Source organism: Amblyomma maculatum, chromosome 2 (genome assembly GCF_055883805.1).
Source record: "Amblyomma maculatum isolate TAMU_Amacu chromosome 2, ASM5588380v1, whole genome shotgun sequence".
In the NCBI taxonomy this organism is placed as follows: Eukaryota; Metazoa; Arthropoda; class Arachnida; order Ixodida; family Ixodidae; genus Amblyomma; species Amblyomma maculatum.
Window position 1 is genome coordinate 29,889,674 of NC_139345.1, and position 12,488 is coordinate 29,902,161.

A 12,488-nucleotide genomic window follows, 5' to 3' on the forward strand; every position below is an offset into this window, starting at 1 on the left:
TTGGCCATAAATTGGCATGCTTCATGCGACATGTGAGAGCCGTGGTCACTAACCTCTGTTTGAAGGTATGCAGTTGGAGGTACTTATTTCATTGGTTTGGATCTCTGTTGTGAGCAAGAAATGTAGTAAGTTTACAACCTCATAGCTTTTGCCTCATATGGCTGCTTGATGATATATATTTAAGACCACCTGCAAGTGCCCTACAGATGCTGCTGGCTTTTCTCGTATTGGGATTTGGAAGGCTTTCACCTTAGAGAACATTAATGCCTCTAGGAAGGCTCAAATGTTGAGCCAGCATTCTGCCACCTTTTGTTAACCAGACTTGCACAATATTTAGTGGAAAAAGAAACTGCAAGATAATGTTCTTGAGATAGAAAAGTGAAATTTTGTGAGAGTAATAGTAAAAGCATGTCTAATGTGCTAAAAAATGTTCATGTATATACATCAAGACATATTTTTGCTAAAAGCTAAGTTCACTATTTGTAAAACCATACTAGACTGGAACAGTAGCAGTTTGAAGCTTGGGAATCTGAGTGAGTCATGGACTATGACGTGCTTTGAAGAAGTTTGTGGCTTTCTGTGTTCATGAAATTAAATATTCCTTGTTGCTTTCGCGTTTGCATTATTGAGATAGAACACATTTTCTATTGTATTTATTACACTAATAGACGTTCATTAAAGCACCTATACATTTCACTTACAAATTTCTTGAGCTTCTAAATGCAGCATCTACCCAAGTGCAGCTGTACGGACACAGAAGAAAGTTTTTCGAGAAAATGCTTAGCTAAGCTGAAAAAAATGCGTCCAGATCAGTGGTTTAGACAAGGGGCCACTTCCTGTTTGAGGTGATTGCCGTACTTGCTGAGCTAAACCAGGATGGTTAGCATATTTGATGGTAGGCCAAGATTGAATTAGTTGACAAAATCAGTTAAATGCGAATGGTGTTGGATCAATGTGCAATGGTGCAAACGCCCAAGGTAGAATAGATTTTTATTAAAAAAGGGAGTATAGATGAGCCTGGATTGCCTGATGTATCAATAACTCAATGCATAAGACGTGCCAACAGATGAGCCTTTCTGTAGTCCAGAAGTGTGAATATGGTGCACCCATGCTGGAGTTGAGCTTCCTGCAACGACATGCTGCTTGCTGGCATACTGGCACCACGCCACTTGTCACGGACGCAGCTACCCTCGAGGTGTACGTGCACGCACCTATGTGCCGAGCATCATCTCCTGCCATGCGTCGAAAAGGAAAGCATAATGGGTGCGCCTTAATGTGCTGCTCCGTGGATGCAAGTGCCTACGCCAAATTTGTGGCAAGGTGCAGGGACAGACCGAAGTATCTGAGTTAGTGCTGCTTATGTCCTGCACCATGCTATTCAAGTGCCTTTGTAGTAGCGGCTGACATCAAAACTGCAGTGGACTCTGTTTGGGAAATGTCATTGAAGATCATAAGAGATCCAATTCTGGCACTGGTACTTGCCAGTATGATAACGCAATTAAAATTGAGGTACCGTTGATTTCTATATCCCCTTCAACAGTGAAGCGAGATGCTAGATAGAGCTGCCTCAGGACTTCGTCCAGCTAGGCCAGCTGTACTGAACGCCGGCTTCCCTGCTTCATGGCATTATACCGACAAAGAGAAAGAAAGGCATGCCAGGCCGAAGGACACTTTCAAGCGTACCCAATGGTAATTTCCTTGCGTGGCTTTTTAGTGCTAGTGTAGCCGGCAGGTGCTAGAGGCCGGGCAGCAGCTGACCGAGCACCATGCGCAAAAACTGATCACCAGAAAGCTCGTAGAAAGAGCAGATGGGTGCGATGCACAGTCCGATATATCCAGTATCTGCTGAATGATGGTTTGATAAACGTGAACAATGCTCGTATACTTATGCACGGGATTTTCAAAGGGATATTCTGAGAGTTTGACATAAGTAATAATTTGGTATATCTGGGATTAACTAATTACTCATAGCCGTATGGCAAGGCTTGGCTGGATGCTAATGAGTAATTATTCTGCTGCAAATCTACTGGACCTTTGGGTGATCCCTCCAATGATTAGGCCAACACCATTCTGATTATAGTTATTAATCAAGTAATTCATACCCGATCCAACTGAAATCCTGGTTAGCTTGGTTGCTAGATTGATTACTCTGTAGTGAGGTGGTCCCTGGTTTGTACCCTGATCAGAACTAATTTTTCTTCAACTAAAAAGATTCTGTGGAAGCTACATAGACTGTAAACTGATTGCTGTTAATCTTATTAAAGATTTACTCCACCTCAGCAAATTTCACCCTGTTTATTTGAATTGGTGGTTAGGGCACTGAACTGCTTAGCCTGAGGTTGCGGGTTCTACACTGGCTGCAGTGGTCATGTTTTTATGGAGGGAAAATGCAAGGTGCCTCTGTACTGTGCAATGTCACTGCACATTAAAGAACCTCGGGCAGTTTGAATTAATGCGCAGCCCTCCACTACAGAGTCTCTTATTGCCTGACTTGATTTGGGGTGTTAAATTCCATAAACCGTAAACTGTCACATGTGCTTTGTGCACCTGACCACCTGTATTGGCTATTTGCTTATCTGCACAACTGGACACACATTAGTTTGTCTTGCATAATCAAACTGCATTTAACTTTACTCAACCTCTTTTGCCTGAAAATGAACCTTTCAACTGGTACTAGTGCTTCATATAAAAAATGTAAGGCAGCTTTATTATGCGTGTCATTACATTCAGAACAACAAAGAGCAGTTGCAGTTTGATGCATTAAGTGACAAGATGTCCAATGATTTGATTAGCTTAAATGAAAACACTGAATGAATCTTAATGGTCCCAATTAAAACTGTACATTGCTCTGTTTGCACTTAAAGTGGTTCCACTTTGGCTATCCCCCCAAAAAGACAGTCATGCCTTATGTGCACTTTCCTTTTAATAACAGCCCACTAATAATGAATCATGAAACAAGAATACATTTAGACAAAAACAAAAATCACTAAGCAAGGTGCTTCCTCAAACAGCCATTTGCAGTGACGTGGAAATTGGAGAAAATGTTTCAAACGTGGAGTGTACTGTAAAGGTTGCAAGTGTGCAAAAAAAAAAAAAAAGAAAAAAGGCTGTACTGCAGCACATTTATAAGGACTATGCAGTCTACGTGATATGATGATCACATATGGCATCACGTCTACTCTAGCTGTTAATACCTCACTTGTCACTTGTATATATTTGCACCTGAATAAATGAAAGCCGTTGAGGGCAGCTTGTAATGCAGAGTGCTTTCTTCGCAGCCATTCCCGCAGTATAGCAAAAGGCCTGTCTACTGAACACCTTGGAAGTTGGAAGAACAAGCCAAAATGGCCCGCATAGGGGTATTTGAGATTTTTCATTCCTTCCCACTGGAATCCTGCCCTAGAAATGCAGGGAAGGAAACATTGGTAACAGCACTTGGGGATTTCTTCCGTTCACTATCAATCTTATGACAAAAATAACAGGCTGCAATGAGATATCTGCAGACTCAATCTGCTGTTTGAACAGAAATCTCATGTAATGACACCAGGTGCTTTGAAAGAATTGGTGCCCAGGAACTGTTTATAGGGTATGACTGGGGTTTAAGTTCAGCTGGCACCAGATATGGCACAATTCTTGGACATCAACGCTGTACAAGAGAGCTCTCTTGTACAGCTTTGATGTCCATAATCTGGCATAGAATGCTCCACCTCCATCTACCGTGTCATTGTACATGCATGTCGCGGGATCCCAATACCACTGGTGGTGCAACTTCTTATATCACTTACCTTTTTTCACCTTGAAAGACTCACTGACACGCAAGGTCGCTTGAAAAAATAATTTGTTTGGCGCGACTGCTTAGCTGCACTTAGCGGACTGTCCTAGTCATAAACTCTGTGGTTGTGCTGCTCCCCGATCAGTGCGATATTAGCTTACCCGGCAACTTTCAAACCGCTATGAGCAAACGGCCTCGCTGATTCGCGGCATCTGAAGCAGACGACACGGCAACGATGACGGCGGCGCCATAGAGAAACAAAACATTCACGCACTAGTAGCTAGTAGTAGTGCAGCGTCGGCTGCTCGGGAGCAGCGTTGCACGGCAGCAGTAGCACTCCAGCGCCGTTAACTGTATGCCGGCTCCCCTATCGGCATTACCGTACTCACGCCGCCTATGCTCTGGAGCACTTGCTTTTTTTCCTGCCCCTAGCGCTTTTAGCGTTGCAGCTCACGACGGCAGACGACGTTTCCTGTAGTCTGTGTACCTTTAACGCTTCAGTATGGATAACATTGCAGTAGTGCCCCCTAAACTTGTATCTATTGAACAGAACGTTGCTAACTTTTTGGTACTAGACCTCGCTGAAGATTGGGACAAGTACCTGAAAATAATTTGCGACACACTCACCAAAGTTCTTGCTCTCGTATTTAGTGCGCGCGAAGGACTGCCACGTCTTGCTACGATAGGAGTGTTTGTCCTGACAGATCGCGTAGAATGCGTGTTCTCGTTCCAATATTGGAAAACAAGCATTCGAACATTGATTGCTGCTTTGTCGGAACTTGTGTCTCGTGACGAATTTGCTCAGTGCGACAAGGATTCTCTCGACTCCCTGCTGTCTGACCTCGCCGTCTACGTCGGAGCACAGTTCAAGCACTATTATAAGGTAAGAGAGCTTACGTCTTCAGCTCTTTTAGCAGAATTTCGCTTCAAGCATACCGGGCAGAGTGACGATCGAGTAGTCCGTTTGTGTCTGTGGAAGAAGAGCGCTTGCCTGCACAACTGAGTAAACGTGCAGATTTTTAAGTAGACTGGCACATTTTTAAGTAGAATGGTACATGCATGGCAGACCACGACCTCCTCTGGCAGACGTACTTAAGGTGGCGGTCCCACTTCAGCGGGGAAGAGACGACATTTTTGGTGATATTCATACATCTTCTGTGCCTCACTCGTTTAGTTTATAATTGTGGTTTTTATACCTTTGTAAAGCTTATTTTATCTGCTTTCGAGTGGTGCATTTGGTTTATAAATAGCTTCAAAGATGTTCAAGCTGTAAAGGAAAGCGGAAAGGTAAGAAACGGCTTTTCAGTTCTACTTGTCTCAGGAAATGCAAAATTGTGGAAAATCTTTTGCACCTAGAGAAAAACCGTTCGAGATGTTTTGAGCTAAGATGTTAATGAACAAAGTTAAGCATTTTCATTAGTGTGTATCGTTTAGTTTATTAGCCACGCGCCTTTGAAAAGTGTATGCAACAGGTAATTATATATACAACTTTCAAGATATGCATTCTGCGGCGGAGACTTTTTGCACAATTGGAGGTATTGCAGGGTTTGCCTTTTCCTGAAAATATCAGCTGTCTGCTTCATTTAGTGTAAAGTTATTTGTGATCAAAGTTAGCATTTTTGTGTAAAATGGCTAAAAGAATGCTAAACTGTTCAAGTAACAAGCTTTTAGCGGTGCTGAGATTTCGCGTGGAAAAACTTTACACTTCGCTGTCAGAGGATAAACATCGGTTTTGCTCTACGTCTCTCGAGGAATGTGCACGGTCAGGGTGATTTCAGCTGATTTTTTTCGTGGTTTGCTTGAAGCGCGCGAACTCTTCATGAAGTATTTTAAGCACGATTGAACTGCTCAATGGCTAGTTTTTTTCTGTTGAAGTTTCGGGCTTTCGTTCATTCGAGTGGTAATAATTATCAACTATAAAGTGTGCAAAAAGCAAATAGTGGAATAGCAGAGCCATGTACGATAAATGTAGTAGGTAGCGCCATCTATGAAATGTACGTGCAATAAGAATGTCGCAGTTCAGAAAATTTATGAAGGTGGCGCTACAAACATCCTGAATCTACCTGAATCTATCTAAAGCCCCTCAATAAACTAAAAGTAGCGCCATCTCCTCTCTCCTCCTCCGGCGGCGCCGCTCCTCCTCTCGCATTTCGACCGTGGCTCCACCTACGGGGTGCGCGACTAGCGCGCGCTCTCCGGAGCAGGCGCCCTTCACAGCCGTCTCGATCAGCGCCGCGCGCGTGCCGATCGAGGCGGCCGTGCGTCGGGTCTCACCAGAGCCTTGCATTTTGTCGCAATGTGTTCAGGTTAAAATATTACTCACTGCTGAAACATAATTACCGAATGTTGACAGGGATTTCCCGCCAGAATAGTTTCAGCTGTGAGTGTCATACACCACATATACGCGATTTCGGCGTTGGTTCAACTCGCCGTCATCTCCGTGTGTCCGTAGTTCGTCACATTTGGCCACTCAGCGGCATGCTTTATAAAATTTGTAACTAGGCGGCGGACAGGAACAATTTTGGAACAGTCTGTGTATGGTTTCTTTGCAGCGTTGACTGGATTGCGAGCTGCCGGTAAACTTGAGAAGTGTGGCAGCAGCTGTCTTCCATGTATTTTCAACTTCAGCTGCAGATCAAATTAACTATAGGCAGCGGAAGCTGCAGTCTGTGTTGAGTCTTTGCAGCTTTGATTGACTTGTGAGCTACCGGTAAACTTGGGGAGGGAGGTAGCAGTTATTTTTTTTTTATATTTGGCGTTGAGACGGTGCCGTGTTCAGCTGCCATGGTGTGTCACCATACGTACACGATTTTGGCGTCGATTTAACTCGCCTTCACCTCCTTGAGTCCGTCAGCCGTTGACAAAAGTGCGCAACATGCTTGAAAAAAAAAAAAAAAATTAACTAGGCTGCGGAAGCTGCAGTCTGCGTGGTTTCTTTGCAGGTTGGACTGAATTGTAAGCTACCGTGAAACTTGAGAAGCGTGGTAGCAGTTTTTTTTTATATTTTGCGCTGAAACGGTTCCGTTTTCAACTGTCAGTGCGTGACACCATTTGTACGCGATGTCTGCGTTGGTTGAACTCGCTTTCACCACCGTGCTTCTATCAGCCGCCGGCCAAAGAGCGCAACATGCTTGAAAAAAAAAAAATTAAATAGCCAGCGGGAACGATTTAGTAGCAGTCCGCGTGGCAGCAAAACACACGGCGATATGTGCCGCGCGCGCGCCGCCCGCCCCGCTGGAAAGGAGGAAGCTGCACACCCAGCAAAAAAAAAAAAAGCGCGCGCGCGCACGTGACGGCGCTCGGCCAATGAGAGGGTCGAACGACGAAGGAGAGCGCAGGAGAGGAGGCGGGCGGCAAACTTCACATGTTGGCGCTACTTTTAGTTTATTGAGGGGCTTTACCTGAATCTTTCTAAAACCCCTCAATAAACTAAAAGTAGCGCCAACATGTGAAGTTTGCCGCCCGCCTTCTCTCCGGCGCTATACCGGCGCTCTCCTTCGTCGTTCGACCCTCTCATTGGCCGAGCGCCATCACGTGCTCGCGCGAGCTGGCTTTTTTTTTTTTTTTTTTGCTGGGCGTGCAGTTTCCTTCTTTCCAGCGGTGCGGACGGCGCGCGCGCGCGGCACATATCGCCGCGTGTTTTGCTGCGGTTCGCACCTCTTTCTCGCTGCTCTTTGAAGTCCTTTGTTTCAAATGCCAGCTTGCTGCGCATTCGGGTGCAGCACAACTGAGCGTGATCGCAAGAGGTTGTTCAGAATACCGTCCGAGAATCGAAATGCTGCTCTGAGGAAGGTCTGGCTGGCTTCATCGAATAGGCCGGGCGAATTTCAATGCAACACACACTGGCACACACAGTTCCTCCGTGGCACAAACTAGTCTGTTGATAATGCTTTTATGGTTACCTGAACAATAAACTAATAATCAAAACAAATTGCAAGCGCAAGAATTTCCATGGCTCTGGTTTCTTTGGTGTTGTCAAATATTCAAAACTGGTTCTCTTTGCTGCTCAGCGAAGTGATACACACACTGCTTACCACTTATATAGTTAGTGACTGCTGTTTTATTAAGTTGTATACTATTATTATGTGTTGACAATATTTTCCTTGATCTTATTTTCTACAGGTATGCCTCTTCCTTATTATTTCATGTTGTGCAGAACATGTTTAAATCTCATTTATGCCGTGTCTAGTTTGCATCTTGAACAAGTCTGCATAAATGTATACTTACAGTATTTTATGGATCCTGCTTTTTGTTTTCCACCATATATGTACACAAAGTAAAGCAATATGGTTTTTGCTGTTAATTGATGTTTTACACCTCTTTTATTTTATTTTTTACATATTCTTTTATGTGCTGAGGCAATAAGCAACGTTATTAAATAATATTGCTATCACGCCTCTCAAGTTTACCGGTAGCTCACAAGTCAGTCAAAGTTGCAAAGAAACCACGCGGACTGCTGCGAAATTGTTCTTCTCCGCCGGCTAGTTATTTTTTTTTCAAGCATGTTGCGCACTTTGGCCGGTGGCAGATACAAGCACGGAGGTAAAGGTGAGTTCAACTAACGCAGACATCGCGTACGAATGGTGTCACACACTGACAGTTGAAAACGGAACCATTTCAGCGCAAAATACTAAAAAAAAAAAAAAAACTGCTGACACGCTTCTCAAGTTTAACGGTAGATAACAAGTCAGTCAAAGCTGCAAAGACACCACACAGACTGCAGCTTCCGCCGCCTAGTTAATTCTGATCTGCAGCTGAAGTTGAAAATACATGGAAGACAACTGCTGCCACACTTCTCAAGTTTACCGGCAGCTCGCAAACCAGTCAACGCTGCAAAGAAACCATACATAGACTGTTGCTAAATTATTCCTGTCCGCCGCCTAGTTACAATTTTTTAAAGCATGCCGCTGAGTTTGGCGAAGGGTGACGAACTACGGACACATGGAGATGACGGCGAGTTGAACCAACGCCGAAATCGCGTATATGTGGTGTATGACACTCATAGCTGAAACTATTCTGGCGGGAAATCCCTGTCAACATTCGGTAATTATGTTTCAGTAGTGAGTAATATTTTAACCTGAACACATTGCGACAAAATGCAAGCTGAAATGCTCTGGTGACACATGGCGCCAGCGCTTTTACCGGCGCACGGCTGCCTCGATCTGCGGGCGCGCAGCGGGACCGCTGGTAGAGACAGCGGTGACAGGCGCCTGCTCCGGAGAGCGCGCGCTAGTCGCGCACGTAGGTGGAGCCACGGTCGAAATGCGAGAGGAGGAGCGGCGCCGCCGGAGGAGGATAGAGGAGATGGGGCTACTTTACCTGAATCTAAAATTTACGGTGGATGGATGGAATATAGGAGCGTCCCCTTTGAGACGGGGTGGTATCAGTAGCTATCATGCTCATTTTTCTCCCTATATCTTAATTATTGTTTTAGATTGGTTAATTATACCATCATTCTATTTATTGAATTTTTTTTTCTACATTGCTAACATGTCACTTTACTGCTTTTAAGCCACCATTCTTCCAGTCGTTTTTGCTAGCTTCCACCGCCGGTTTATTCACCCGGCCACCGGTATCTCTAAACCCCAGAGCTTCAGGAAGAGTGACTGCGCCTGCATCGACTTCCGGAAGGATATCATTACATTCGAGTATAATACTATAGTACACTGTAATAATACGGTCAATTGTTTCATTGGAGTTACCATATACAGCACATGCGTCATCATCATTGCTAAATTTCTTTTTCTGGCTACGTGTTCTAAGGCACCCTGATCTAGCTTCAAAAAGTAGGCCACTGCCTCTTGAGTGATCAAAGAAAGCTTCGTTCCTGATGTCTTTTCCACTTTCGGTATAATTCCACAGGGTCATGTCAGTGCGGCCTCTACGTCTCCATATTTGAGCCCATGCAAGTGTGTGCCGCTTTTTTCGGCGGCTGTCGCGTGGCGTTTCTTGGCGCGCGTTGAAGTTTGGGATTGCAGATGGCAGGGACGCTAGACAAGATGAGACTTCTGGAGGAAAGGCGCAGTACCTGTCACACTTTCTCCGAAAAGTGTGCGTTTAGATGGTACGCCATCGCTTCTGTCACGTGGCGTTCCATGGCGCGCGTTCAAGATTGGGATTGCAGATAACAGGAACGCTCCTGAAGCGCTATGAGAAGGGTGGGCCAAAATATGTCGGAGTTGTCTCCACCCTTCTAGGGCGCGAGGGCGCGCGCATCAAAGCACCCTACCTGAATCTAGAGTTTCCGGCTACAGCCAACACTGCAACTCGGCGAACGAAACGTGCTCCCGGTCCAGTACAAGTAGTGGCTTTCGTTACTCGTTTTTAGTTTTTTTAGTAACACACAGGATGTATGCTTGTGTTTGGCAAAAGCAGGCATCTCGCTGCTCATGGGGCTGCCTCGCACGAGAAGCGAATAACCGCTAGCACACTCAACACGGGGCAACCAACAAACAGAGAGGCCTCCTTCCTTCCACCGAAACGACTAAGCGGAATCAGCCAGCCAAAGAACAGTGCTGTCATAATTTCAACATACCAGCTGGAGATACATCCAGACAACGCGAAATTTCTCTGCATTCTTATTATCGAGTCAGCCTTACACTGAAAGTAAGGCGTGAAGTCTTGCGCGTTAGAGTGTCGGTATCATGCAATCCCTGTAAGGAAAAAAACCTGATGCTATGGAAATCACCTATTGAGGAGAAGATGTTGTTACGTGCCGCATAAATTTGTTGCATGATATGAAGATTTTACGAGTTCATAGCAAAAAGAAAAGTGGCAAAAGAAATACAAAAATTCTGCTTAGCTCTGCAAACACATGAGAAAATGCATCGGATGCTAAACTGTAGTTTATTTACTGGTAGCAGCCCAAGCACATTGTAGTTTGTTTATTTTCCACATCTTAGGCAGGACAGAAAAAAAAAAAAAATGTTACAAAAGTGTGGATAAATTTGACTTTGCCGCCGCAGTTCCGTTCAATCATCGTTGACTATACTCATTCAAGATAGTCCAGCCGAGGGAGGCAAAAAAAAAAAAAAAAAACCAAAACAAACAAACAAAAAAAAAAACAAAAAAAAAAAACGGTTGGCAGGGCTGTAGCAGCTAAATAACCCCACCTCTGTCTTTTGTGCTCAACGTTTCATCTGCACGCCCCCTTTCTTTTGGATGGGTTTGTTTATTTTATTTGCATGCTTTTTCACTAAACGTGCTCTCTTCATTGTTTCCCTGAGTGACAAAGAAACGTTAACGATCAGAAACAGCGGTCCTGTGTACTTCACCTTGCCCGTCATGTGTTAGACTGGAAACAGCGTCATCGGTCTCGGTGAATCTTTGGAGGAGGAGAAGGAGGAGGAAAAAACTTTATTAAAAAAAAATATATAAACACTCCCAGGAGGACCTCTTAGTCCAGGAGCCCTCTGGCTGTTCCTTCTAGCTTAGCCCGCTCGACCAGCCGTAACTGATCTGCAGGTTGCGTGGCTAGAAGGGCAGCCTCCCAGGAGGAGGGGGTGGGGTGTTTGACGGGAGGAACGCGGATTGGATGTGGGCATTCCCATAAGTAATGGTAGAGGGTGGGTGGGGTGGCGTTGCATGTGGTGCAGTACGTTGGGAAGTCCGTGGGGTGAAATATGTGGGCAAATTCAGGCGATGGAAACGAATGTGTTTGGAGTTGTCGCCAGTACGTGCTGTCGATGTGAGAAAGCGTGGGATGTGGTGGCGGGAACGTGGCACGGCAGCGACGATAGTACTGAACAATTGTAGTGTAGTCAAGAGGTTCGATGGTGGTGTATAATGAAGGTTTGGGGAGGACATCCACCGGCGCCCGGAAGCTTAGTTCTCGGGCAAACGCATGAGCGCGCTCATTTCCGAGGATGTCCTCATGCCCAGGAACCCATGTGATGGTGATGGTATCGGGAGGGGTAGGTAGAGTAGATAATATTTTAGCGGATGAGTGTGGGAGGGTTCCTCGCAGTAGATATCTGTATGCTGTTTGGGAGTCTGTGCATATTGTGGTGTGCTGAGTCTGCAACTGACTGATGTGTGCAATTGCGAGTGTAATGGCCAAGCATTCGGCCTCGGCGATGCTAGTGCAGTGGATGGAGGCGGCATTGAATGTTGAGCGGCGAATGTCCGTGAATACAGCAGTGCAGATGTGAGGAATGTCCGGATTGTGTGAAGCATCCGTGTAGATGATGTCTTGGCGTGTGGAGTACTGTTTGGAAAAATATGAGGCACGGGCTGCGCGACGACCTTTGTGGTGTTCGGGATTCATATTTTGTGGGAGGGGTTTGAGCTCGAGGAGGCTCCGCAGATGCGGAGGGATGGGTATATGAGTATGAGGTGAGGGATCAGGGGTATTGTAGCCCATTGAGCGCAAGAGATGAGTGCCTGTAGATGTTGTGCGGAGTCGACGTTGCTGGCTGGAATGCGAGGCGGAGGAGTTACCGGTTGGGTCGGCGATTATCAAAAGGGTCGTTTTTAGGCTTCTCATCCTCACGAGCGCAGAGGTTGTTTCGTAATTTTCGTTCCTGCTCCTTTGTCGTTTCTACTGTTTTTTTTTTTGTTACTATATTTCCTTCGAAGCCTAACTGTAGAGCTTGTGTCCCGTTCCACTGCCTCTGTTTTCTCTACAACAGTACCAGTGGAAGAGGCAATGTGCTGGCCACTCGTGTCTCATGTTCGCCGGCTACATTTTGTTACTACGGAAACTACGCCTCTCGTG

The 12,488-nt window shown here is 45.4% G+C and overlaps 1 protein-coding gene across 1 annotated transcript in view; it reads left to right on the plus strand.

The window, feature by feature from the left end:
* Nucleotides 1-4,226: 4,226 nt before the first annotated feature.
* Nucleotides 4,227-12,488, plus strand: part of LOC146198263 (uncharacterized) — an 80,742-nt gene continuing 72,480 nt past the window's right edge. Inside the window, exon 1 of the mRNA XM_084592578.1 lies at nt 4,227-4,655. Coding sequence (XP_084448704.1) covers nt 4,275-4,655 — 381 coding nt within the window. The 5' untranslated portion in view covers nt 4,227-4,274. The remainder of the gene's footprint in view (nt 4,656-12,488) is intronic.